Source organism: Pistacia vera, unplaced genomic scaffold (genome assembly GCF_008641045.1).
Source record: "Pistacia vera cultivar Batoury unplaced genomic scaffold, PisVer_v2 Contig246, whole genome shotgun sequence".
In the NCBI taxonomy this organism is placed as follows: domain Eukaryota; kingdom Viridiplantae; phylum Streptophyta; class Magnoliopsida; order Sapindales; family Anacardiaceae; genus Pistacia; species Pistacia vera.
The window spans coordinates 1,346,326-1,373,801 of NW_022196053.1; the positions used below are offsets into that span (position 1 = coordinate 1,346,326).

The window sequence follows — 27,476 nt, forward strand, 5'->3', positions numbered from 1 at the left end:
ACTTCTATTTTGCCCTCTCCGCTACGTCCTCTCCGCGCTGATCGCCTCCGTCGCTCTTTTCCCCAACGACAACCCTAATGATAACAGTAAGAGAAATACTATCCAATTACGAAGCATGAAAGTAATTTCATAAGTCAAACGAATCATTTAGAAGAATTATGACCATGTAAGCAACACGGGTGTCGCGGCTCCATTTTTGGCATCTCTGAGTTCGGTTTTATCGAGTGCGAATCACGGGGAGGGGCGGGATTCGAGTTGAGGGTGGCGGCACTGCTAGCTGATATTTCGGCGGCAAAGAGGAGCGGAGGGCGGCGATTGTGGGTGCGGGAGGAGGGAAAGTGGTGATTGGTTGTTGGAGACGGTGGCGGTTGGTAAGGACGGGTGTGGGACTCAGGCGGAGGCGGCAAGGGCACTTGTTACTTGATTGCGGATCCTATGGTCTAGGACGAAGCCCATGGTTAGTGAAAAAAACTTCCTTGAAAGGAGCCGCCTCGTATGGGCCGTAAGAGCCCAATAAAGTACTACTAAGTTTCGGCTAAATTTAAAAAAAAAAAAAAAAAAAAAAAAAAAAAAATGTCTTGGAAGGTTCGCATCTTCTCCCAGAAAATTCTATTTGGTAGACAGTCCTTAACGGTCTATGAAAATTCTTACCTCCCGTACAAATCGCGAAATTTCCTCCCGCCATAGTCTCCTTGCAATCTTTTACTTGAACCCAACACGAAACCAAAATATCAAACACCCTCGTTTCATCAATTTCTACCGACATAAAGAATGCTCCGTCTCTGTATGATACACCGCCGTTACTATCGGTTACCTCTCCGTCGCCACATCTCTTCTTCCTCTAATAACAACATCGAACCTGCAAATAATCTAAAAAATCCCCAACATACCCCTCAACTACACCCACCACCACCACGCTCACCACAAATTATTCAGAATTATCTTTCTCCTCTCTCCAACGCTAATGCTTCCTCACTCTCTCGAACTTCTATTTTTGCCCTCTCCGCTACCGTCCTCTCCGCGCTGATTGCCTCCGTCGCTCTTTTCCCCAACGACAACCCTAATGATAACAGTAAGAGAAATACTAATCCAATTTACGAAGCAATTGAAAGTACATTTCATAAGTCAAACGAATCATTTAGAAGAATTATTGACCATGTAAAGCACACGGGTGTCGCGGCTTCCATTTTGTGGCAATCTCTGAGTTCGGTTTTATCGAGTGCGAATCACGAGGTGAGGGCGGGATTCGAGTTGAGGGTGGCGGCACTGCTAGCTGATATTTCGGCGGCAAATGAGGAGCGGAGGGCGGCGATTGTGGGTGCGGGAGGAGGGAAAGTGGTTGATTGGTTGTTGGAGACGGTGGCGGTTGGTAAGGACGGGTGTGGGACTCAGGCGGAGGCGGCAAGGGCACTTGCTTACTTGATTGCGGATCCTAATGTGTCTAAGGATGTGTTAGGGCGGCCTCGTGCAGTGCCGAATTTGTTGAGGTTTATTTTTTCGTGTCAGCCGAGGTCCAAGAAGGTCAGTTTGTATTTATTTTTGTTCGGTTTTGATACTTTTGAAGAAAAAAAGTTGGTGAAGTTTAAACTAGATTGATGGGTGGATTCTTTGAAATTGCAAATTATTAGATTTTTACTTAAAATAGTCCATTGCTGGTACTTCATTGCATTGTTAGCAGCTTGTAAATTATCTAGCTTTTCTGAGTTCCATTTACCTTTTTCATGAAGGAGCACAGGCTAGCCAATACAAAAGGCACAACATGATTAATCCACATTTCATATCGTTTTTTCTAGAAAGACAATTCATGTTGATTTAGTTCTTTAGGGCCATGCTAACAGTGCAATTTAGGTTTTGTATGTATTGTCCAGTTGAGAATCAGAGTAGAAAAATAAACTTGCTGATATGCTTATGTCTAGTTGGAATTGCTTCTGCAGTTAAATTTTGGTGCTAATACTAAAATATGGTCCTACAGAAAACCATGCGGGGTTTCTAAGAGATATTTATCAGTCATTATTGATATCCTGGGCATGGTCATGGAATGCTTTACTCCTGATATTGTTGATGCTTCTGAGTTGTGTTTTACCATTGATATATAGCTTTTCTGTGGGAGCAGCATTCAAGGCGTAGTTCATTCGATATTTCTGATTCTCTGAAAGGTAGGAGCATGCTTGTGGCTGCCATCATGGATGTTGTCACATCCAACTGTGATAGTTTAGAAAAGGTATCATTTAAGTCATCACTACCAGGAAATGCTGAAACAAGGGATATTGCAGCAGCTATAGAAGTTATTGAGGAAGGTGGAATGCATTTTGATGAGCCACAGAAGAATGATGATGATGATGATGATGGTGGAAAAGGAATTAAGGGTATAGGTATTAAAATTCTTGAAGGTACAACGGTTTTAGGGCTTTCAAGGACCAGTGAGTTTATGGGATTGGGACATTCTGATGATGTTGAAGTAGAATCGGTTAGAAATACTCCTAAAACCCTTGCCTTGCTAAATAAGCATGATAGTTCATTAGCACAAGCCAATTTGTCTTCTGCTGTTGTTCCTGGTCTGTGGGATGACTTGCATTGTCAACATGTTGCGGTGCCTTTTGCTGCTTGGGCATTAGCCAATTGGGCAATGGCATCAGGGACCAACAGATCTCGTATTCAAGAATTGGATCAAGATGGGTATGCTGTCATGAGTGCTTTAACAGCACCTGAGAGATCTGTGAAATGGCATGGGAGTTTGGTGGCTCGGTTGCTATTGGAGGATCGTAATCTTCCGTTAAATGATTCTGTTTCTGATTGGAGTTCCAGTCTTCTTTCAACTGTTTCTCAGGCATGTAAAAATGAAGACATTCCTTTGGCTCTGGTGGCTTTATCCGGTTTTTTGGTTTCTATAGACAGAAGCCCTGTTGCACAAAAGGTAGTGATGGAAAAAGGTCTTCAGCTGATGAGAGACACAGCTAAGCGTACACTAAAGCATAAGGAGGTTCAAGAAGCTTTGGCAAAGGCTTTGAAATTGCTTTCCACTGGGGACATGCATTTATCTCTTGAAGAAAGTGAGAAATGGTCTGGCATATTGATTCCTTGGGTTTTTGGAAACTCTTCTTCTGACACTACCCGATCTTCAGCTACAAGAATCCTATCATGCATTCTTGAAGAGTATGGACCATCATCCATACCAATTTCTCAGGGATGGTTAGCTATTTTGCTAAATGAAATCCTGGGTTACAGCAAGAAATCCTCAGTTAAACGTGGCACACCACCTAAAAGTGACAAAGTGAAGGTATGGATATCTCTTTTCATTGTTGAACTTTTACCATTAAAATGATGCTTCATGCTGAAATCTGTTTTATTGCTTCAAGTCTAATCTTTCTTTATAATAAAAAAATAAAAAATAAAAAAACCTTGAATTTGGGTTATCTACGCAATTTCCAACTAGTGATTTAAGTTTTCTCTTGACTTTTGCAGACTCAGATTGATCAGTCAAATGTCCTTTTTGCCACACAGACTGTTAATCAATTAGCAGGTGCTGTTGTTAATTTGGCTGGAAAGCAATTGGGAACAACCACTGGCACTGAGTCTGTTGAAACATTTCCACTGGCAGATCTTCTTTCTTTGGAACCCTTTGCAGGGCCTCTTAAAAATCTAAAGAAAGATAGTTTGCCTAAAGTTGATGCCACAGATTCTGCGGTAGCAACACTTAAGGGTATCAAAGCACTGACAGAACTTTGTGATGAAGATTCTGTATGTCAAAACAAATTAGCCAATTTTGGGATCTTGTGCTTGCTGAAACGCTTTTTGTTACATGACGATTATGAGAAACTTGCTGCTATGGAAGCTTATGATGCTTCAAGAGCCCTAGAGGCAGATAAGAAGGTTTCAGATGTTCCTGGTGAAGCATCTGTTTTAGATGCAAATAATCCATCAAGTGTCCGAGTTCCACCAACTGCTCACATTCGAAGGCATGCAGCTCGGCTTTTAACTGTCCTTTCACTCCGTCCTGATGTCCAGAATGCTGTGAAAGCAGATGAAACTTGGTGTAAATGGCTTGAGGATTGTGCTAATGGAAAGATCCAAGGTTGCAGTGACCTTAAAATGCAAAGTTATGCTAGGGCCACTCTGTTAAATATATTTTGCAATCACCAAGTTGGCAGAGACTCTGCCAATGGTAATGCTCTTGGAACAGATATTGCAAACAAAAATAGAACTTGTCCTCGTTATTATGATAAGATATTCTTAATCAACCCTGAACTGCCCCACTGGAAGTGTCCTGAACATAAAGATCAAGATGTTGTTCAGAGAGATAAGTCTGGTTCTCTTAACAGTGAGGATACACTTGTAACCGAAGCTTCAAATGATGGTAACTTGTCAAGTTTTGTCAATGCATCAAAGAACAGTTCAAAATCAGACGTTCCCCAACTAGATATTGTCTTTGTCCATGGCATGCGTGGTGGACCTTATAAGACTTGGCGCATTTCTGAGGACAAATCCTCTACAAAGTCTGGCTTGGTTGAGAAAATTGATCAGGAAGCTGGGAAGCAAGGCACATTTTGGCCAGGTGAATGGCTTTCAGCTGACTTCCCTCACGCTCGCTTGTTTACTCTCAAGTACAAGGTTTGTTTTAACTATGAAAAGTGTTTTGTCCACCAAGAATATTGTGATGGTTTGGGTCGCACTTCCATTGATTAGGATCTCCACTTTATATGATGGTATCTTTTTTTTTTTTTTTTTTTTTTTTTTTCCTTTTTTTTTTTCCTGCTTAGGTGTCTTTGCTAAATACACTTCTAAATCTTGATTAATATGATGCAGACAAATCTTACACAATGGTCTGGAGCTAGCCTGCCGCTTCAGGTTTGTACGCTTGGTTATTGTTAGAAGCTTCTCTGTGACTTAAAATTTTAGGCATATTATGTCTTAATTAATGTTCACGATCCCAGTTTCCTAGTGAAAGCATAAATCTGTAATGAAGACTCCCTAGTTCATCATGTATTTAACCACTTATCCTTGTCTACTCCAGGCTCAAGTTGACTTCAGTTTAACTGTTTCAGGCCTTGTAAGGGGTGGACTTTTGATTTTAATGTTTATCTTCTATATTTCACTTGTCTCAACAGTACAACCTAAGTCAAATATCTACACACACTCAACAATTACAAATATACCCTTTACACTATATAATACTAGTTTCTAACACTCCCCTCAAGCTGGAGTATAATATCTATCATGCCCAACTTGTTACAAATATAGGTTACCCTTTTACCAACTAGAACTTCGTGAAGATGTCAGCTAGTTGTTCCCCTGTTCTAACTGATTAGTAGCAATTAACTTTTGTTCAAGTTTCTCTCGTACAAAGTGACAATCCACTTCTATATGCTTAGTCCTCTCGTGAAAGACTGGATTGTTTCTATATGTATGGCTGCTTGGTTGTCACACCACAAGTCCATAGTCCCTGGGTCACCAACCCAATTTCTCTAAGAAGATGTCTTGTCCATATGAGCTCACACTTACTTGTGCCATAGCCCGATACTCAGACTCTGCGCTTGACCTAGCTACCCGTTGCTTCTTACTTTTCCAAGAAATAAGTTTTCTCCAACAAAACACAAACCCAGTCACAGACCGTCTATCCACAGAGGATCCTGCCCAATCTGCATCGAAAAACTTTCTACCTTATTATGACCATGATCACTTTAAAGAATCCCACATCCAGGGGTCCTTTTAGATACTTCAAAATATTGGAGGACTGCATCCCAATGAGATGTCCTAGGAGATGACATAAACTGACTCACCACACTCACTGAAAAAGCAATATCTGGACGGGTTACTGTAAGGTAGTTTAACTTTCCAACTATCCATCTGTACCTCTCTGGATCACCGAACATCTCTCCATCCTCAGCATTCAATCTCACATTAGGAACCATAGGAGTGTCACAAGGCATAGCCTCACTTAGACCCATTTCGGTCTACACATCTAACACATACTTGCGTTGAGAGAGAAAAATCCCTTTCTTACTCCGAGAAACCTCGACTCCCAGAAAATACCTTAAAGTGCCCAAGTCTTTTGTGTGAAATTTGGAAGCCAAAAAGTTTTTCAAACTCTGAATGCCAGCATCATCATTGCCAGTGATTACAATGTCATCAACATAAACAACCAAAAGAATGATGCCAGAACTAGATTGCTTATAAAAGACAGAGTGATCATAAGCACTCCTATGTAAACCAGACTGAGTCACCACTTCGCTAAACCTCCCAAACCACGCCTATGGAGATTGCTCCATGTAAACCTCTTCAAGAAGATCACCATGTAAAAAGGCATTTTTTACATCAAGTTAGTGAAGAGACCAACAATATGAAGCTGCAAGAGAGATGAATAGTCGGACAGAGGTCATTTTAGCCACTGGGGAGAATGTCTCAGAATAATCAATACCATACGTCTGGGCATAACCTTTAGCAACCAACAGAGCTCTGATACCATGTTATCTTCTATATTTCACTTGTCTCAACAGTACAACCTAACTCAAATATATACGCACACTCAACAATTACAAATATACCCTTTACACTATATATATACATAGTTTCTAACAGTTAACAATAGCTGTTTTTTCCAAATCCAATTCTTCTCCAAGCTAGGTTGATCATAGTTTATGTTAAATAAAGCCATCAATGTTTCTCAGATATGCTTTGGAAATCTTATTTCATTTCTATCTGTATTACTAAATGTTGCTGCATTTCTTCAATAAGAAATTTTCCTTTGTATATTAGCAGTTCCAACATTAGTCTTTAAACATGCTTAAAATGTGCAGGAAGTCAGCACCATGCTGCTGGAGAAGCTTGTTGCTGCGGGTATAGGGAGCCGCCCGGTTGTGTTTGTGACACACAGGTTTGCCACACTTACATATTTACTTGATCTTTACTATTTTGACGGAAATTCTTGTTTGTAACAAGTCCATGTGGTAGTTCATAAATGTTTTTGAGCAATTTACTTTTCTGGCATTTTTATAGTGGGTAATCCTTATAGAGTTTTTTTGTACCAAAACTGAAACATGGGTACTTTTAAACTATATTTTGTAAAACATTTTGATACTTTGTCATAGATTTTACTTGTTTCGTTTATGCATAGATTCCTTATACCACATAATGACTCGTGCTTTCTTGCAGCATGGGTGGTCTGGTTGTCAAGCAGATGTTGCATAAAGCAAGAGCAGAAAATATTGATAATCTTGTGAAAAACACCGCTGGAATTGTATACTTCTTCACTGAATAATTAGAAACTTAACATTGTTCTCTACAAATTTTCTCTGTTTAATTTATTATGTTGGTGTTCACCATGATTACAGGTGTTTTACAGCTGCCCACATTTTGGAAGCAAACTTGCAGACATGCCTTGGCGAATGGGCCTTGTGCTTCGCCCAGCTCCAACTGTCAGTTCATGATCAAATCTTCTTCATTAATTCTGAGTTGTCGGTTCCATAGTATTTGTTAAAGTAATTTATGTACACAAATTGATGTTATTTTCATTGGGTGGTTGTTTTTATTAGATAGTGGAATTAAGAAGTGGTTCTCCAAGATTAATAGAGCTTAATGACTATATTCGTCAACTGCATAAGAAAGGGATGCTTGAAGTCCTTAGTTTTTGTGAGGTAACAGATCTGCATTCTTTTATAGCTGAAATTTCTCTCTCGCTGCATGCACACAGATGCCAGCATTTTTTTTGTTTTCCTTTGCGAGCTTCATAGTCTTGTACTTACAATTTTGCAGACCAAGGTTACTCCAATTGTTGAAGGTTATGGAGGATGGGCCTTCCGTATGGAAATCGTACCTATTGAATCAGCATATCCTGGATTTGGAGAACTTGTTGTAAGTGATTTAAGAATTTCTTCTGTTTGATATAGAATTTAAATACAGTTTTCTGTTTTAAAGAACAAGGGATACAACAAATCTTATGAAAATATGTTTGGTAGAAAATGAATCGAACTGTTTTTAAAATGGATTTTGGATACAATCCTAAAAATTAGTGTAAAATTAGAAAATGATTAAAAGTCGTTTTCACAGTTTTCTTTAGTTTTTTATCTGAAAATAATTTTTGAATATTATGTCAAACACATTTTGAAATTTTAAGAATATTAAGATACAACTCAAATTTGAATCATATTTTAGTTTTTGAAAATTATTTTTGGATCACAAATCAAACAGGCTCATTTCTCTGAAATAGGTGGATGCATTTTTATAATAACATAAATATTGAGCTCACATTCATAGATCAAGATTATCAAGTGTCTCTACAGATAGGTCGTGATTAAAATGCTAGTATTAAACAGCCAGTTGGCAGGGGATGCTTGCCAACATCTAATTGGCTTCCATCTTGGGTTGTGGAGAAAAAAATATAGAGTGCCGATCCCTTCTCATGTATGCATATGCTTATGACACAAATAATGTGTTCTGACACTTATATAGCCATATTCTTTTAGCAGAGTGATTCATGTTTTTGAGTTCAGATGGTTAACTAGGAGTAGTGAATAACATTGTGCTCTGAGAAAAAAAAATTCCCAGAGCCTAGATCATTAGGTCGTTAGATTTAATGGTAGCTTGGTAGACAAAATTATCAAAAAACTGTAGGATCCAATTTCTTCTCGGTAGGTTTCTTGTGGGGCATTTACAATTTTTTTTTTTTTTTCTTTTACCAAGTATGTAAACTGATTTTTTTTTCTGTGGTAGATGGAAGACTTTAAGATGTTAATGTAATTTAATTTATTTTATTATAGCATTGATGAACTCATATCTGTATAATGAAAAAAGGTTTATAGGCTGCATACACGCGGAAGGACCCTTCTACTTATTTCAGGGTGATCATTGGCAGTAATAATTTACCCCATGAGTTCAGGTTACATGTGTTTGATTCAGTAACTTGGCTTCAAACATTGCCGATTATGAGAATGACATGGTTTACGATTGGAAGTGTTAAAAAAAGATCTTGTTCAGAATTGTTTTCCCTTAATTTTGTTGTTTTGTTGAAACAGGTATTAGAGTCGACAGATCATATAAATTCGTGCAAACCACTAGGTCGGACGGATCCTTCCTATGTAAAAATTTTAGAATTCTTGCATAAGCTGAAATCCCACCATACATGAAGATGCTTCTCGACACTCTTGTTTTGTATTTTTTTATGATAATCTTACTAGAGTATAGTTTTGGAGCTGTGCTGTGACTCAAGTGGTTATTAGGAACAGATTTTGTTGCTCTGGAGTCAACCTGTTAACGAACCAGTTTAGGTAGCTTGCTGTAAATTGTATTCTTCACCATAACTTGTACATCATTCCCCTTATTCTTTTAACCCCTATTTACTCAGCTCCGTATATAAAACCTGTAAATTAGGTTTCTAAATGTTGTACAAACTTTTCAAGAGAAAAAGAGATGAGCATACACTTGCTGATTGTCAATGACTTGCTCTTTTTTTTTTTTTTTTAACCCCTCAATCACAATTCATTGAGAAATATTGGACTTGGACCGTTGGACATGTGACTGCAATAATTTTTGTGTTGATTATTCGAATTTCATTGACATGGTGTTAGTGTTATTTGAACTCCACATTAACTCTAAGGTCGTGTTGTAATTATTCTTTACTAAAGTTTTAAATAATATCTAATTTTTGTTTATAATTTATTGTATACAAATTACATTTGTTATATATATATATATATATATTTTAATCTTTCTCTTTTTCATTAAATAATTTTTCCAAGACAACAATTAGCATTACACTATCCAACACAAACGGAGACTCATAATATGGGCTGACAAATAAAATTCAGCCCATGGTCCAAGTGTTTCTAGCCTGTAGCAACATATACTGGTCCAAATAATGGGCTCAAAAATTGAATTCAGCCTATGGGCTATGCATTGTCAGCCCATTAGCAACGTATATTAGTCCAGGAAGAAAGAAAGGATAAGCCTCACATCTTGCAGAAATGTTGTGAATGTAAAAGCAGTGAAGCACTGAGCAGAGTAGCAAGCATGTCGTCTTCGTGGTCATGCTCATGTAAAGTAACGTTATTGCAACAGTCTCTTGTACATCCTTCATTTTCTATGTCTTATCGTCTCTCATTTCCATCTCAATCAAAGTTGAGGTTGACCGTTCCAAGAAAAAACAAGAGAAACATTTCATCACCCCTAATTTTGTGCTGCTCTGAACCCACTACTACTACATCAACAACCAATTCAACAGCTGTGATTTCAACATCAACTTCCACAAATACGGCTCCACCAGTGATTAAAAAAAGAGTAAGGTACAGAAAGCAGTACCCAGGAGAGAGCATAGGTATAACTGAAGAGATGAGATTTGTGGCCATGAAACTCCGTAACTTAAATGGTAAAAAGTACCCTTCTTCTTCTGTTAATAGTGGCAGTGATCGTGAGGATTCCCAAGATTCATCAAACGACGACCTAAAACAAGAAAAATCGAAGGAATCTTTAGATGATGGAGAGATTTGGAAACCGAGCATGGAAGGGTTTGTTAAGTTCTTGGTCGATAGTCAACTTGTGTTCAACACAGTGGAGCGCATTGTGGATGAATCCAATGATGTGGCTTGTTAGTCTTCTACCTTCACCATTTTTAGTTATATGTTTTTGTTCATTTTCATATTTTGAGTATTTATATTTTTTAAATGCCTTGTGCTGCTTAAATGTATAAAAGTAAAGAATTGTAACCTTTACATATATTGAAAATGGATTAATTTTGATGCAATACTGCAACAAAAGGGCTCAATTGCTGCTTTTTCTTGAAAAGCATTGGATAATGGAGCTAATTCTAGCTCATTAATCATACATAATTACAAAAGGAATTCGGGAACAAATCAAAGTTGAGTGTTTAGGCATACATTTACTCAATTATTTGGGTGTTCCCATAGATTCTGCAACCAAATGAATTATATCTCTTGCTTGTCTATTGATGTTTAATTTTATTACAGATGCTTATTTCAGAAATACAGGATTGGAACGATCAGAAGGTCTTGCAAAAGATTTGGAATGGTTTAGGGAACAGGATATTGTAATTCCAGATGCTAGCACTTCAGGAGTTTCATATGCCAAGTATTTGGAGGAACTTGCTGAGAGAAGTGCCCCATTGTTCTTGTCCCATTTCTACAATATATACTTTTCGCATATAGCTGGTGGTGAAGTGATTGCAAGACAGGTGTGCATTGACCCTTGAAGCTGGGATTCTTTAAACTTCGCAATCTAAGTGGTCATATGAATAGAAGGCAAAGAATTTAGGGACCAAAAGAAGAAGCTAAAACTCTGATTTTCTAATAGGGGTATTTGTGTTTGTGTGTTGTGGGGGGGTGGGGGGTTGTTTAGGAGAGAGCAAGTATGTGTATTGTGTTTGGGTATTTCTTCCACATTGGGATCTACTGCTTTATTTATGATTGATCCCTTTTGACCTATGATTTATAGAATTATAGGTCAGTTATTCTATTGAAAAATAGATGTATCAAACACTTAAGGATATGATTGTCCTGTGTATCTAACATTATTCTTACATTCACAGGTATTTAGGAATTCACTTTCTTGTAACTTTTTTAATTTTTAGTAGAATTACGAGGGTGCTATGTATTATCATTAAGTTAATTGGTTACATTCTATTTTTAATATTTGTTTTATAGTCTTGCCAAGGAAACAAGTACTGGTTCATAGCTTATCATACATTAATGTTTTTAAATTCATATATGCACACACATGTATGTAAACATGTTTCCATGCCTAGTATTTTAAGGTTGCAGTGCCGGACACCCCATCTTTATATCAGAACATGACACTTCTGCCCATGTCTGCTTATTACACTTTGCCTAATCATCTGTTCTGAGCATGATTGTTTATTCTGATATCCTAGAGTCTTGCTTCCTTGTGATAGAGGAGAGTGGAGATGTGAGAAATTTCTTATGTGGACGTATCATATTAATTAACTCTTTGTTGGTTATTATCTTAAGGTTTCTGAGAAGATCCTGGAGGGAAGAGAGATGGAGTTCTACAGATGGGAGGGGGATCCACAGGAAATTTTGAAAGGTGTGCGTAAGAATCTCAACATGCTTGGAGAGGTGCTGCTCAAGTCATCCATGCATAATTGGGTTGCTTTAACTTTTGTTGTGTCATTTCTTGATACTCATTTGTTAGAATTTGTGTGTTACTGTCAATGCAGCACTGGCCTCGAGATGAGAAACATAAATGCTTAAAAGAAGCAGCCAAGTCTTTCAAGTTTTTGGGGCAGATAGTTCGCTTGATTATTTTATAATGAATACCATTTCAAATTGAATAACTTTGGAAGTTTGTTATTGGTAAGGCTCTTCTTTCATTTTTTATTTTTTTATTTTTGTCATTATCATTTGTTTCAGAAGTTTATGCATATCATTCTAATGTTTGGTTTACTCTTTTATCTTACAAAGTTTGCTGTGTTTAGGAAGTCAGATATATTAGTAGTGATATAGAGCAACTCCAAAAGTATGAACTAGAGCTTCAATTTTTTTTAAAGCCTTTTAGTTTTATAGTCAACCAATCATACATAGATTCAGAAAAATGGGAAGCCGATTATATGGTGGATTGTGGTATTTTTTTTGGTAATTGAAATTTCAACCCTGCCAAAAATCTCCATTTCTATTGCTAAAATGTCAACTTTTTTTTTTTTCGTGACCCTCTTTCCCTTGTTTCATTTAAGAGCTGACGAGTGGCTGTTTGTTTTTCTTTCTTCTTCTCACTAGCAGACATCGTATTCAACCTTTGGACTAGCTCAGGAGCATCCCATGGTGGCCTATATATTGACTAGTGAAGACCATAGATGAACCTGTAGAAAGAACAGTGACTCTGCTCAGAGAACAAAACCAATGTTATCTTTTAGTGACTTCATATTCTCTTGTAGGGTTCTCAGCAGGAGAAGTTGGGAATATTTCACTCTGTTACAAATATAATATAGAATATATCTCTAACCCTTGAAAAAAAATCAGCTGAGGTTTGGTTTTATATTCTCTGGGGCATATGTGATTTTCTGTTGGCACAACTCTTTGTGACCCTTGAGCATCATTAGGCCAGCACAGTGAAATCCTTTGATTTTACATGTTTTAAATTGCATGTTTTGTCCCATTTTCCTGTCAGTTTGAGTTTAATACTAATGGTGGAAGATTTTTTATTCCACGGGAAGATGAGCTTAAAGAGTAGAAATTATCAGTGGATTTGACCTTGATTCCCACCTGTTCTATCCTGATCAAATTAAAGTGGAAGTTCACTCTGAAAACGGTCAAGTCAAACAAAAACAATGAAATTATCAAATTATAATAAAACCCTTGGACTAAACAGTGAAATGCGCGTCTCCACAATTACAAACTGTTCTCATCTTTATGTTTCAGCGGCCTTCTTTTGTCCATTGTTTTTATCTTTTTCACTTCATTCTAAAAATGCAACATTGTTTTTACCATTACGAAACTATGCTCCCCTTTAATTAAATTGGCCGATTATAAACCCGAGAGCCTGTTAATTAAGATACAAATCCTTTAATAAATAAATCATTCCAACTATAGATCCCATAACTTGTTACAACAATTATAACATAGTTCGAATTTTATCAGAATGATCCAGCCATAAAAAATTAAATTATACAGCTCAACAAAGAACCAAAGTCTTTTTATTTAAGAGGGATGGCAAGAAACAGTGTTCCTCTTAGTGAATGACTAAAGTGATAAGCCGTGGCTTCCTTGTTTTTTGACTTTTTTAAGCTTTTTTTTTTTAACTTAAGTGATTGAATCGGAATATCACAAATGTCTGGAAAGAGGAAATAAAGATAATACTTTTGGAAAATGGAAACTCAAGTCCAGGGATATAAAAAACGTAGGAGAGCGTGGAGGTTCAGGAGGTGTATTAATATCGTTCTTCACGAGGAAAAGCTCCAACTCTGAATAATTAAACAACTCTTTTCTTATCTCTCACTTCAGACAACTAGAATATAATACATACTAGTAGAGAAGAGAGAAAAAAAGAGGAGGCTGAAGACTAAACTGTTTTCTTCTTTCAATCTTCTCCAAGGATGGCTGAAGATATCTGTTACCTCAACAAGGTGCGTTGAGCTTTCTATTCGACTTTCTTTTGAAAATGTACTCGCACAGTGTTTCCTCGTTTGCCTACCCGTTTAGAGACTTTCTCAGGTTTTACCGCTGAAACAAAAATCTGGGTCCTCTGAAGTTCTTTTGGTTTATCTTTTATTTTAGGATTAGGATTAACAGAGAGCTATGCTTTTGTGACTTGGACCACTTCCTACTTGATACCTGAAGCTGGTACTAGAATCTCAGTTTTTCTTTTCCTATACTCGTAACATGCATGCTTTCAAAATCTTACTTTTGCAAGTTCGCCCTTAATTTTTTTTTTTTTTTCTCAGTATATAATGGAACTCAACATTCTCGCTTAGATTTATTTTTTGTCTGGTTTGATTCGTTCATGGAGACTTTAAATGGAAGCAAAGACTAAATATATATATTGTCTTCACTAGTAGTCTTTTCTGGTTATGTGTTCCACATGTTGCTGGTAGTGCCACCCTATCTGTACTAATTTATCATCGTCTTCTCATAGGCATCTACATCAATAAAATAACTCCAGGATAATGTTTGAATTACAGGATGCATTGGTTATAAAGACTCCTAAGAAATCTCCATTAGTATTGAGGAAGGTGCTCTTAATTTTTGCGATGGTTTGTGGAATCTATATTTGTTCAATCTGCTTAAAGCAAATAACACACACCAAAACCAAACTATTGAACATCAAAGTCATTGACCAGTCATGTCAAGCTGACAACATTGAACAATGGGAAATCCCCTTTGTACATTATCCGAATCCTGTAACATTTAGCAGGTACCTGGATATGTATTGCCCTTGTCTAATCGTTTATTTGTTTAACTCATTTGCTTATTATCAAAGATGAATATTTTTTTTTTTTTTTTTATATGAGAGTAGAGAGGAATGCGCATGTAATCCTGTACAGTACTTTGCCATCTTGTCAATGCAGCGATCTGGAAGTGGATGGTTTGAGACATTGTTAAATAGTCATATCAACGTAAGCTCGAACGGAGAAATATTTTCAGTTAAGGATAGGAGAATTAATGTTTCTTCAATTATAAGGACAATGGATAAAGTATATAATCTTGACTGGTTCTCTAGTGCATCAAAAAACGAGTGCTCTGGTGCCGTAGGGTTCAAATGGATGCTTAATCAGGTGAGTTGCTTATTGAAATTTGGCTGCATTATATTTAGAAGATAGAAAAGTTTGTGTTTTTCGTTATTACAGATGTTATGTAGTTGAATGGAAGAAGTATGAAAACATAAATCAGGTTCTTGTTGATGCATATTTTGCAGGGATTGATGGATTATCACGAGGATATAGTAGACTACTTCAATGAAAAAGGAGTTTATGTGATATTCCTGTTGAGAAGAAATTTGGTGCGCAGAATGATATCTGTACTTGCAAATTCTTATGACAGAAATGCTAAGCTACTCAGTGGAACCCACAAGTCCCATGTTCATTCACCAGCAGAGGTCTGTCTCGATCTCTTTTGTTATGCTTATCAATTGGCATCTCATACTCATACTTTGATAATGGAATATTGCAGGCAGAGATTCTCGCTAAATACAAGCCAAGAATAAATGCTACCCTACTTGTACCCCAACTAGAGCAAGTAGAGCAGACTACAGCCAAAGCTATTGAATATTTGAGGACAACTCGCCACATTGTTCTTTACTACGAGGATCTTATCAGCCACCCAAATGTAAGAACTTGCCACTTTTTTAACTTTGGAAAATTTTTGTTTAGGGATTTCTTCAATCTTAACGAAAGAAAATATTGAAAATCGCAGAAACTCAAAGACGTTCAAGAATTTCTAAGGTTGCCATACAGAGAGCTTACCAGTCGTCAGGTTAAGATCCACGGTGGGCCGTTATCAGAACAAGTTGAGAACTGGAGTGATGTCCTTCAAGCACTCAAAGGAACATCATACGAGCAATTCCTCCATTCAGATTATTAGATATACAGTTTTTGGATTTGTAAATAACGTAACACCCACGAAGTTAAATTTAATAGGCCTTTAGTTGATTCATTTTCTTTTATTCTTCGTTTTAAGCATTCTGTTGGTGGGCATAATTAAATAAATTTGTACGCCCTGTTTTTCATGTGCTTATCGGCACATGTATTTGTATTGATCAATTGGCTTTACAGTTATTCATGCCATTAATATGACAACAGCAAACAACGCTTTGCTTTGTTTAAATTGGACTTGTGTTTTCTGAAAAATGAAATAATTGTTAAATATGGTTCCTATCGTATTACACTTCCTACTGCGTTCCCATTTCCCAATATGATGGGAATTCCCCGTTAATCTTCTGGACAACGGCATGGTTGAAACCTGGGCGGACTCATCGCAAAACAATTGTTTCTGATGTTTCAATAAGCTCAAATCTGAGTTAAACCAAAACTAATATGCTTCGCAAAAATTGTGGTTTCTGTAAATCACAAGCTTTGCCCAAAAAAACACCAAACCAGACTTCGCAAAAATTGTGGTTTCTGTAAATCACAAGCTTTGCCCAAAAAAACACCAAACCAGTTGACATCTGAGGAAACTAGGCACGTCTTTAAGAAAGAGCTTTCTTTTTTTCTTTTCCTTTAATTGCTTTCTAAATCGTAATAACTACAATAATGTTACAAGTTGAGAAGATCAGNGTCATCTTCTGGACAACGGCATGGTTGAAACCTGGGCGGACTCATCGCAAAACAATTGTTTCTGATGTTTCAATAAGCTCAAATCTGAGTTAAACCAAAACTAATATGCTTCGCAAAAATTGTGGTTTCTGTAAATCACAAGCTTTGCCCAAAAAAACACCAAACCAGACTTCGCAAAAATTGTGGTTTCTGTAAATCACAAGCTTTGCCCAAAAAAAACACCAAACCAGTTGACATCTAAGGAAACTAGGCACATCTTTAAGAAAGAGCTTTCTTTTTTTCTTTTCCTTTAATTGCTTTCTAAATCGTAATAACTACAATAATGTTACAAGTTGAGAAGATCAGCAACTAACTGATCCATTACTTGCTGTGAAATCAGGTTTTTCTGTTTGTCGAATAACAAACTGATCAATAATCTTAACAGTATTAATCGGGTCCTGGTGTGGGATGGCCGCACTCCATTTGCTAGGAAATTCTCTGAGATGGCTCAACTGCTGTGGTTTTGGCTCTCCATCCCACTCAGGATCCAGCTTCCATTCCTTGGGAACCTGCGTGTTTAACCATGTTAATAATCTGTAGATACAAACCCTATGCTTCAACTACAGACAATGAATTTGCAGTTTACCAATGAACTACTGGATAATTAAGAGTTCTCAAACACAGGATTTAAACAACTAAAAGCAAGAAGATCCTCAATCAAAAACCACGGAAATTAAAACTTTACTAAATAGGTCACTAGTTACTTGACGCTTTTCCTACCAGTGTAAGAGATGTATGGTGTTCAGAAATCAAAGTACTTAAACTGACAGCAATCAATATTTAGAACAAATTGAAGGTAGAAACTAATAACATAAAAAAAAAAAAATAATAATAAATAAATAAAAAGGAACTAACAGCATCTTAAATGATCCAAGAAAAAATAATTGTATTCAAATTGCTCAATAGTTGCAACCGGAAGGCGATCTGAAGCTCAGATTTCTTACCTTATCAATTGCAAGAGTGTAAACTTCAAGATCTCCATCACGATTGATATGAAATCGAGTGAATGACTTGTAATTAGCAATTCGGAGAGAAGAGAAAGCTTCATCAAAGTGTATGTTAAGCCAGTTAATGCAGATGTATAAGTAGCTTCCAAACACTAATGAAACCACAGGTGTTGAGAAGACCCAGAAAGACAGAAAGACAGAAGAATAATATATGACAGCACCTCCTCGAGAGAGTGACTCCATCCCATTCTTGCAAATATTGCTCCGGGTTACGGCCATGACCTAACAATATTTATCCCATGAATATGCTGAGACAAATGAAGAAAAATCCATGTCTGGAACAAATAGAGATTCCTCACCTCCGGAATGTCAAATGCAGACATAAGATACTTGATACACGCTGGATAAAGGCCAAAGGTCCATTGTTCTATACGAGCGCGAAGGCCAGTAGGATCCGGAAAGTGCTCATTTTCCACTGATTGGTACCATTGGTATAAAGTATGGTAACCTGAACCAAACAAAATCAGTAAATAGCCTGTACTCAATAACGAAATCAGTCGATCAAATTTTGGATGAAGCATACTCCTCTCAGGATAACAAGAAAAAAGTATGACCTACACAACCTGGTGGCAGCAAGTACCTCAAATATTTACGACCAGTACCATTCACAATAACTATCAAGACTCCCACTTTATTACAGCAGAGTTCAACCTTCAGTGTAAGAAATAACAATTAAAGCTTAAGTACTTAAATATAACTAGCTGTCCTTGTCTCAGAAGCTTCATTTTCTGATGTCATGTGCAATAGTGTTATTAATCTTGATTTGAACATCAAATACTTCATCTCATCCAAAAGCAGACAACAATTTAATGATTTTGGTAATGTTAGCAATACAAATTGGAAAAGCTAGATAAAAAAGGACAGAAAGAAAAATAAAATAACAGTACACTTCTTATTAGAAAAAAAGTTTACAAGAAAAAACTCACATAAACATAAAGTAATAGAAAAGAACTACTACATTACAGCTTCTGAATTCTAATGAATAATAAAAATACCAGAAACATCCAAACAAAACATAAATATACAAGGACCAAAATTAAGAACTCACCTGAAGTAGCTAGCAGGTTATGACGAATGCAAGTCTCCACACCCAGTTCCAAGAGCAACATCAAAACTATTGCTGCAGTCAGATGTGCAGAAACATGTAGCATTCCAATTATCACCCGCCTCTTCCGAGATGCTTTCGACGGGACAAATGAAATTGCTGCAATTAGCAGCAGCAAAGTACCTGCCAAGGATACATAAGAGTGTTCCAGCACGTACACAAAAGCATTCCAAACGGCGCCAAAGAAACTCCTCAAGTGGCCAGAAAATGAATCATCTTGCAAGATGGGATCGAGTTTACACTAGAAATGGAGGAAAAAAAGTTCAGTCATGTCTCAGCAACATAATATGTATATTGCTGGGAAAGCAAATATGTTTGTTGACCATATGAAGGTAAAATAGTAAGGAAGTGATTCATCTCCTCAAAGGTATCTCCTTGTTAAAGTGCAAGCTATTTCAACTAGAAAGTTAAAAAAAAAAAAGAGTAAAAGCAGCAAAAGATAAATGAAATCCTCATCATATGGCTATCAGAGTCCAAAAATACCTAATGCATAAGTAGCAATAATCAGAACCTTAAGAACTAAAAAGAAACTTACTTGTGGAAACATAGAAAAAGCCAACAAAAAGTATATAATGCCACCAATGAAATCAAATTGCCAGTTCTTCTTTCGGAACTTCAAAATATTCCCCAATGCAATCTGCATCAACTTAAAAAAGAAATATTCCAGCAAAAAAAGAAAAAGAAAAACACGGAGTAGAGATGCAGAATTTTAAATTTTGAAGTTTACCCTGTTAGAATCTTCAAAAGAAGGATAAGCAGCCTTGCTTTCATATTTAGTCCCATAATATTCGCTAAAGCTACTGAAGGCATGGGTGGGATGCAAAAACGCCCCACCACAACCATTCACAAGTAGATGTTGCACATGGACAGGCCCATCAGATTGAACATATGAATGACGCATATAATGATGCAAGTCCCCAGCCATCCGAAGCTTACACCTTCCTTTCAAATAATCACATATCAAGTGCTTGACATTATTTCCAGAAACGTCATTAAAGTACCAATCAAGAAGCCAATTCGGTTCATGTGTCATGATAATGACAGAGTCGTGCTCTCCAACCTAAGCCAATATAAATCATTATACAAGATTATTATTTGAAAAAAAATGAGATAAGCACATAAAGGCTAGGAATGGCTCCAATAGTATACACAATAACAAAGATCAAACAAGATTCCTGCTAATCAGAGCTACTATTGCATTAATAATTGAAATATCTGAAACAAAAGCTTATTACCAGAAAAAGCATTTGACAGTGTAACGAAATGTAATGATTTTACAGATTACATGCCCCTGACGGTAACATGGTGGACCTTATATATTTAGATTAACGTTTCAGTTTCGACTAAGAAAACCATAAGAATTATGTAATTTTGTATATAAAGCTTCATTGACTCAGCATAATGAAAAAATAATAATTTGGTCACGCCTGAAATGCCAATCAACCAACCATTTAGAAGTAAAATGCAAAAAGTTCAAGGTTTTATTAAAGACAGAAAAAGACTGAAATAAGTAGGACCAAGTTAAGAAACAGCACAATGACCTCCAAGTGGATCAAAACTGAACTAATGCAATGGGCAAGGATATACAAAGAATGATTCTGCGAAAATAAACACAGCACTACATAGAATACATGCATCTAACCACTAGAAATAGAACAACACTTAAGTTTCTTAGTCTACATTATTAACCTACGCAAATTGTACGTACAAGCTTGGTGAATGCATATTGAAACTGAGAACAAATGTTTGCATAACAGACTTCATTAGTATAATACCAAACCATCAATTACTAGCACCCTAACTAAAGATATAATACTAATAGTGGCATATATATTTGATAGATTTCCACCTGATACCATACTAAGCATATTCGACACAAGTATGCTTGTAGGGTTCAAATCCATTTATACATATCCAAGGAAAGAAAATATATACTACAGCAAAAACAAGAATATATCCTTCACTTTGGGGCATCTACCAAACATATTTGCGCAATAGTGAGCCTGTCCAACATCAGTCACCATACAACACCATATACCTAACATTAATGATTTGCACTATCTTATAGCATGGCACACAGTTTGGTCCCAAGAATAAAATCTTCTCCAAGAAGTTGAACATCAAAACAACTAAGAAGAGACAAGGAAATCAATTTCTTTCTCTAGATAAAAAGGACATAGGATCAACTATCATACAGTAATACAGCAACCAACCTCCTTTACTCATGCAACATTAGCTGAAGAGCACATCATAACATGAAAAAGAGAAAGAAGAAGGTACCTTTTCCTTTATTAGTTCAGAAAAGAACTTGAACTGGTACACATCAATATCACAGTGAAGAGCTAGATCAAGACCAAAAACCCACCATCTTCTTGGGAGTTGCAAAGCAAAATAACTCTTCTTCTGAGGCATAAACCAGCCACCCAACCAGCTCTTATGGCATATATACCTCATAAAAGTATGCAGCCCATCGAACCAATCTAGAAAAGAAAACCATTACAAAGGCATGAAATTATGAACAGCAACAAACTCAAAATACAATTCTAGGTTCAGGATCTACCAAATAAAGTAAACAAATTCACTAGTTAAATTATGCAAAGAAAAAATAGATTTAAGAGCTTTTCTCCTACACATAACATAAATCGTTTAGAGGCAGCTCAGGCTGAAACTTAGAACCAACCATGATTTCCAGGAATGGCGAAACACTGAGGCCCTCTATATTGCTTCAGTTCTGAAACCTCACAGGGTAGCTCAGGCTTGTTTACAGCAATATGTTCTTTTTTATACCATGGTGGAGGCTGAAGAGCATATTCAAAGGGACGGAAGAGGCGCTTCTCATAGTTGAATGCTGATGGATTAGGGTACCTGTAATGAATCCACAAATATAGATATATTCAAATAAGCAAATCAATAATACATAACTGTACACTATTTGGGAGAATAATTATCCAAATCGTAGATAGATCCCAATATTCTCAAATATTAGCAATTGAACTCCAAATATTACAATTGACTTGAGTGCTCCAGTAACCAGAGCCTAAATTAGAATCACATTAGCAAACATGTAAGAATATATCTTTGAGCCAGATACCACAAATATATCAACTGACCGTTCAGACCCTAGTGGCAAATCTTCAATTCATTAACAAATTTGAACACTCATGTACTGGCACTGTCTTAACAGGGTACACATAAGGTCATTTTGACAGAGAAGGCTATTTAGGAATCGCTCCATAGAAGGTCGATGGCCAAAACCCAACAGCCCCTATTAAAAGCCTGATTAATGTCGACAGAAGGGCACCATTTTTGTGTTAAGGTAATAGCAAAAAGGAAACACTTAAGTGGGGAAACAGAAGTTGGACAGCAAATCTACAGGTTTATATGGTGGAGGCAGTAATGTAGCACTACAACAGGCAGTAGTAGCAATCAAGAAAATTATTAATTCCAGCAGTGAATTAAATTAATTGCTTCTAAAATCAAATCCTACCGTAGAACTGTCACCATAGTTTCCACTTTTCAAATTATACTAATTCCAAATCTAAATGAGTAACTAATTTTTTTCAAATAACACTCACCATTAATCAAGCAAGCTACTAAACAATATATAACTTAAGTTTAATACTTTAGCCTTGAACAATGTCATCTTTTTTCAGTATACCATCAACAGTTAGGTTCACACCAAAAAGAATTCACAGATTAAACTTGCAGTACTTCACTGTTTGTTAATTTTTACCAAAACACGTACAATTAATAATCTATGTAGGGCCAAAAACTACTCAGCCATTCCAAGGACTATCATGACTGTCTTAGAGCAATGAGAATAAGGTATTAACAAATAGTGGAAGTCGATCACATACTATAAATAATGTACAGAAAATTTGATCAACTTACGCAAGATCCCCTCCAATAAGTAACACATCTGCACGTGGTAGGGTAGAAACAGGATAACCTTTACTGACCCGAATAGAAGGCTGAGCAAGTAGCCGAGCCACAGAGTAGGATGAGTTTCCACCATCACCAGTATCAGCCATGAAGTCAAACCAAAGGTCTTCCTTTTCACTAAAATGATCTTAAAAAAAATCTCCTTGCTGAGCACCCTCTTGAACCTTGTTCATTGCTGCCTGATGATGGCAAAAAAGGAAGTTAGAAGATATCAAATATTCACAAATTTGACTAGAATAATTTTTTTTCTTTTAATGAATATTCATAAAAAAAGGAATATGTGATTGCCAGAAGAAATACAATTCTTCTATAATATACACTCATTTATTATCCATATTCAGCAAAAATAAGTTGGACGAAGCTTTACACCAGGTTCATGAGAAGGTGAAGATCACCCAAGAGCTTTCTATTTCACAAAATCTAAAACACCAGGGACATGGGATTATACCTGCATCATGCGCATGTCAAAGCGGCCAACAAACAGAGTTACTGAAACCAGGAGGTCGAAAACTGTTTTGAACAAATCAGCTGACGTTCTGCAAAATAAAGCCACTAGTATAGCTAGTTAAAAAGTCTGTTTAAGAAGCATCCCCACAGAAAGAAAGAAAGAAAAGAAAGGAAAAAGAGGCAGAGAAAAAATAGACATATACCCTGAATACCAAGGAACCATGTCCAAGAAATCAGGCTTCATTTGCTTCTTCTTCGTCTTTTCATATTCTTCAACTGATAAAGGGTGAGTAAGAGCCCACCTGATGATGGCAGAAATCAATAAAACAGGAAGCAAACCAGAAACACATTAGATTCAGAAATGCTAAAAAAGGCATAACCCATAAAACAAAAAACTTTCAAGAGATTATAATATCATTCAAACCAAAACCTTTATCATGCAAGGTATTCTTACTCACCCTGTTGACCTTTCCACTACATAGTTGGCAATGTAAAGGCCAATAAATGTGGCCCACAATGAGTATATAGGAGAGATTTCATCTGATGAACCTCCATTGTCACTACCTAACTGCAAATTTCGAAGAATGTTACAGTATAAATTATTAACAACATGTTACAATCATTTCCAAGATAAAACCCGATAACATAAAATCAATGGCTTCTAATCATACCTCCCCATATAAAACCCACTTGGACAAAAGTGGATAATCACTTGCAGACCCAACTGGAGCAAACCAAGATGAGCACACCTGGTCTTTCAACTCATTCATGCGGAGGAATTTGGCAAGCAATGTGTTCCTCTCTTCTTTTTTCCAAAAAGAAAACCAACTAGAATTTTTTCGCTCAAGTGGCCTCTGTCTCAACATAGCACGATTGCCACAATGACTATAGAATACACAGCAGAATATACTAATAACCTACAGGAAAGAAGACCACAGAAACAAAGTAAGATAACACACATGCAAGGTATTATAAAAGACCAAATAGGCAAATATGTCTTCAGAACTTACAGCACAATTTTGGAGAATCGTCAAGATCTCTGGCCTTTTTCCAGCCACACGAGAAACAAGACCAAGATACCAAAGGCCAAGAAATATAACATGAAAGACCAGAAGAAACAGAATAGAAGAGAGGCATATTGTCAAAAACATTGATAAATTCATCCTTAGATCTACTCCCATTGACTGAAAACTAGGAAGATGATACAGAGCTGCAACTAAAATCCAAGCTATATACCTGCACAATTAAAGTTTCCAAGCTATCAACAACTGCCATTACTAAGTTACCAAATATCTGAACCACAAAATAAAGCATAAGTTTCTGATTAAAACACTTACCACCGACTAAAATTTGAGTAGCTTGGTTTAATAGTCTTCCCTATAAATGGAGATGAAAAGAAATAGAAAAAACCAAGCAAACAGGCATACATAGACCACCATTTAATATTATTATCCAATTTTTCTATGAGGGTATGCATGTTATCTGAGGAGATAAAAAACAGACAACCCACGACCACAGCAATTATGGCATGGCGCGAATGCTCATGCGGGTAAGGACGTGTATGAGTTAGAATCGTCCTAACTCTCTCCATTCTGAAGGTATCTAATAAACCAACAGATTGTTTATCAGAACCCATTAATGTGTCTGCATTAACACAGATTAACTGCACAGAATTCAAGTTCTTGTAGATCAACCACACTTCTTAACCACTAAAATAGCTGCACCAGCCAGCTCCAGAACCCTGATTACATATCCAATAAAACAAAGGTGATTAAAGAACTTGAGAATATTTCTAGTTGGTTAATAGCATAATATTTCAGGAAGAAAAAACAGGCAAAGATTTAATTTAATAGTCCGTGAATATAATGGGTTGAACAAATTGGTGAAAGATCATCATATGTTTTCATAATTACTGATATCCCACTTCAACATTTCTTTCAAGTAACAAAAATCCATCACTGTAGTATGACAGCTAATCACTGATTTTATCAGCTAATCCTACCAAAACCCTCCAATCAAACTAACTAATACAAATAATAATGAAAAATGAAGTACAAACGCATTATTTTTTGGTAAATACGCAACCACAGTCATTATAATAACTCAACTAAAACAAATATCACTTAATTACAACCCTGTATATTTCGCAGTCCATATCAGTTCAAGAAAATAAAAATTTTAGGTTATTTCAATGAAGTACAAAATATTTTAAAAAGAAAAGAAAGAAAGAAAAAAAAAAAATCTAATCACTCACTCTCCCAACCTTTTCCTCAATAACGGAACAGAGCATTAGGGTTTTTCTCAAAAATAATAAAAAATAAAAACTGTATCTCTGCAAACCGCAGCAGAAACCGCTACCTACCAGAACTCATTTCCGACCAACAACATCCAAATCAAAAGAAATATGCATATATAAAGCTTCGATAAACAACCCTTGCAAAGTTAATCGAAGTGAAATGAATGAAATAATCAAGTAATATTAGTAATAAATGGAGGATTAAAAATTATAACAATAGAAAGTACCTGGGATATGAGAGGAGAAAAAGGGAAGCGTGGATGTGAGTACACAAATAAATAAAGGAAACTGTTGGCTTTAGTTATCATAAAACGACATGGTAATGGCATCTGAGAATGTGTTTGTGGATTCTGTGGAACATAACAACGGCATATTCTCTTCTCAGCCCATTACTTGTTTATGCAGAGGCTACGTGCTCTTTAATTGAATACCGACTTTTCTTTTTGACGCGGAAATTATAAAATGAATTTATAGTTGGAGGAGCTTTCCGTAATTTAACGGAATGAAGATTTCAATTATTTAATGGATAACTGAAATTTACAAAAATAACTAAAATGAAAATCGGAAGACTGTGATACCCTCGCAAATGAAAAGCCTGTCTGAAATGTTTCTTTAGGGTAATTTGGCTATTTCCAATACATAGTTTTATTTCGTAACTTTCGTTCACGTTTCAATTTGAAATTTCCACGTCAGTTACACTTTATGACATCGTTTGTTATTTATCACGCTTTAAACAATAAACAACATGGTCGGTTTATAGTTTAAACTTTGAAAATGTAAATTAAAAGCCATGTGACATTTTAATTGAAAATGACATGAAAATAAATAAATTTTGCACTACATGTCGGTTTTATATCAGAATGTAAAAGACGTGTCATATTTAGAAGGCAATGTCATCGCTCTGTTATTTTGACTTTTCTTTTTCAGAGAAATAAATAAATAAAAGAAAAACGATAGTTGGTCTGTCACTGTTTGTGCTTCGTTTTCTTATAATCTGACCTTGACCATCGTATTGGGAGCTGAACCTAATTGATGTTGTTGGCGTGAGTTGGAATTGGAGAAAATTGGCAAGTCCATATTCTGGAAGGATTATGATCAAAGATATTGATCTTCATATCAAAAATATATTGGTAAGGTTATATTTTGTTTTATTTGATTACCATGTATATAGCTTGTATGTCTTCTTACCTTCTCAGCATTTCTTCCTTGAGTTATATAAATAGCAACCTTTGTATACAACGAAAAGATGAATAAAAAGAGAAATACATTTACCCATGAAAAGAATACTTGTGTTGACATGGTATCAGAGCAGAAATTTGGCTGAAAGCAGATTTTTTTTTTTTTTTTTTTGTCTGAATTCTAGCTGAAAAGGCACCAGTTTCAGAGCACAAAACTGGTCGAGAGTGACCTGTTTGAAACCAGAATTTTAGTACAGATTTTTTGTTTTTCTTTCTTTTTTTCTTTGGGGGAAAGCTGGCCAAGAAGAAAAACCAGATTTCAAAGAATCCCAGAACCGAGAGCAGCTTATCATTTCCTGAATCCCTCATAGATTAGATTCCCTCCCACCATCGAAAACACAAACCATGGCAGAACTTGACACACCGACCCATGACAAAAATTCCACCGGATTCTCCTCCACCACCAATCCAACCTTAGAAGATCTAACATCCAAAATGACACAATTACTAAACCAAACCCAGGCACCCAACTACGATTCTTCCGCTCAACAGATCGGCATCAAGTTTGATGGTACCAACTATGCCCTTTGGTCCCAAATTGTTGAGATGTATATCTCCGGCAAAGACAAATTGGGATACATTAATGGGGATCTTCCACAACCTCAAGAGACAGACCCAACATACCGGAAGTGGAGAACTGAGAATTCAATTGTAAAGGGATGGTTGATCAACT

At 36.3% G+C, this 27,476-nt stretch overlaps 4 protein-coding genes across 10 annotated transcripts; 3 read left to right on the forward strand and 1 right to left on the reverse strand.

The window, feature by feature from the left end:
- Positions 1-567: 567 nt before the first annotated feature.
- LOC116131919 lies at positions 568-9,428 on the forward strand. 5 transcript variants are annotated; one of them, XM_031417579.1, is made up of 10 exons: positions 568-1,521; positions 2,114-3,277; positions 3,463-4,608; positions 4,804-4,845; positions 6,795-6,871; positions 7,150-7,234; positions 7,329-7,412; positions 7,530-7,631; positions 7,750-7,848; positions 9,009-9,428. In XM_031417579.1, the coding sequence occupies exons 1-10, from the start codon at positions 772-774 to the stop codon at positions 9,117-9,119; spliced, it is 3,660 nt and encodes a 1,219-aa protein (XP_031273439.1). In that variant the 5' UTR covers positions 568-771; the 3' UTR covers positions 9,120-9,428. The 5 variants fall into 5 exon arrangements, 4 of the variants coding, with proteins under 4 accessions (XP_031273439.1, XP_031273440.1, XP_031273442.1 ...); XM_031417582.1 differs by having other exon boundaries at positions 1,413-1,521; positions 2,097-3,277; XM_031417581.1 differs by having other exon boundaries at positions 1,433-1,521; positions 1,935-3,277.
- Positions 9,429-10,023: 595 nt separating this feature from the next.
- Positions 10,024-14,701, forward strand: LOC116131982 (probable inactive heme oxygenase 2, chloroplastic). 3 transcript variants are annotated; one of them, XM_031417673.1, is made up of 5 exons: positions 10,024-10,576; positions 10,956-11,179; positions 11,973-12,080; positions 12,182-12,317; positions 14,639-14,701. In XM_031417673.1, the coding sequence occupies exons 1-4, from the start codon at positions 10,075-10,077 to the stop codon at positions 12,272-12,274; spliced, it is 927 nt and encodes a 308-aa protein (XP_031273533.1). In that variant the 5' UTR covers positions 10,024-10,074; the 3' UTR covers positions 12,275-12,317; positions 14,639-14,701. The 3 variants fall into 3 exon arrangements, with proteins under 3 accessions (XP_031273533.1, XP_031273532.1, XP_031273531.1); XM_031417672.1 differs by lacking the exon at positions 14,639-14,701 and adding an exon at positions 12,738-13,155; XM_031417671.1 differs by lacking the exon at positions 14,639-14,701 and adding an exon at positions 12,741-13,151.
- On the forward strand, positions 13,500-16,152 carry LOC116131981. The gene is made up of 6 exons (XM_031417670.1): positions 13,500-14,083; positions 14,639-14,871; positions 14,974-15,232; positions 15,373-15,552; positions 15,627-15,782; positions 15,870-16,152. The coding sequence occupies exons 1-6, from the start codon at positions 14,054-14,056 to the stop codon at positions 16,035-16,037; spliced, it is 1,026 nt and encodes a 341-aa protein (XP_031273530.1). The 5' UTR covers positions 13,500-14,053; the 3' UTR covers positions 16,038-16,152.
- Positions 16,153-16,761: 609 nt separating this feature from the next.
- On the reverse strand, positions 16,762-26,089 carry LOC116131931. Its single transcript, XM_031417600.1, is given in 16 exon segments — positions 16,762-17,277; positions 17,713-17,997; positions 18,075-18,223; positions 18,824-19,121; positions 19,416-19,517; positions 19,608-19,940; positions 21,161-21,360; positions 21,561-21,745; positions 22,772-23,001; positions 23,271-23,358; positions 23,473-23,571; positions 23,728-23,837; positions 23,941-24,186; positions 24,280-24,505; positions 24,607-25,010; positions 25,793-26,089. Coding segments are annotated over 15 exon segments (3,057 nt in total). The 5' UTR covers positions 24,906-25,010; positions 25,793-26,089; the 3' UTR covers positions 16,762-17,070.
- Between the last annotated feature and the right edge of the window lie 1,387 nt (positions 26,090-27,476).

Coding starts and splice junctions, on each gene's coding strand:
- LOC116131919 (XM_031417579.1), top strand. CDS start 772: ATGCTCCGTCTCTGTATGATACACCGCCGTTACTATCGGTTACCTCTC. Junction 4,609..4,803: donor TGTTTACTCTCAAGTACAAG/GTTTGTTTTAAC, acceptor AATATGATGCAG/ACAAATCTTACACAATGGTC. Junction 4,846..6,794: donor GAGCTAGCCTGCCGCTTCAG/GTTTGTACGCTT, acceptor TAAAATGTGCAG/GAAGTCAGCACCATGCTGCT.
- LOC116131982 (XM_031417673.1), top strand. CDS start 10,075: ATGTCTTATCGTCTCTCATTTCCATCTCAATCAAAGTTGAGGTTGACC. Junction 10,577..10,955: donor TGAATCCAATGATGTGGCTT/GTTAGTCTTCTA, acceptor ATTTTATTACAG/ATGCTTATTTCAGAAATACA. Junction 11,180..11,972: donor GTGAAGTGATTGCAAGACAG/GTGTGCATTGAC, acceptor TATTATCTTAAG/GTTTCTGAGAAGATCCTGGA.
- LOC116131981 (XM_031417670.1), top strand. CDS start 14,054: ATGGCTGAAGATATCTGTTACCTCAACAAG. Junction 14,872..14,973: donor AATCCTGTAACATTTAGCAG/GTACCTGGATAT, acceptor ATATGAGAGTAG/AGAGGAATGCGCATGTAATC. Junction 15,553..15,626: donor ATGTTCATTCACCAGCAGAG/GTCTGTCTCGAT, acceptor GGAATATTGCAG/GCAGAGATTCTCGCTAAATA.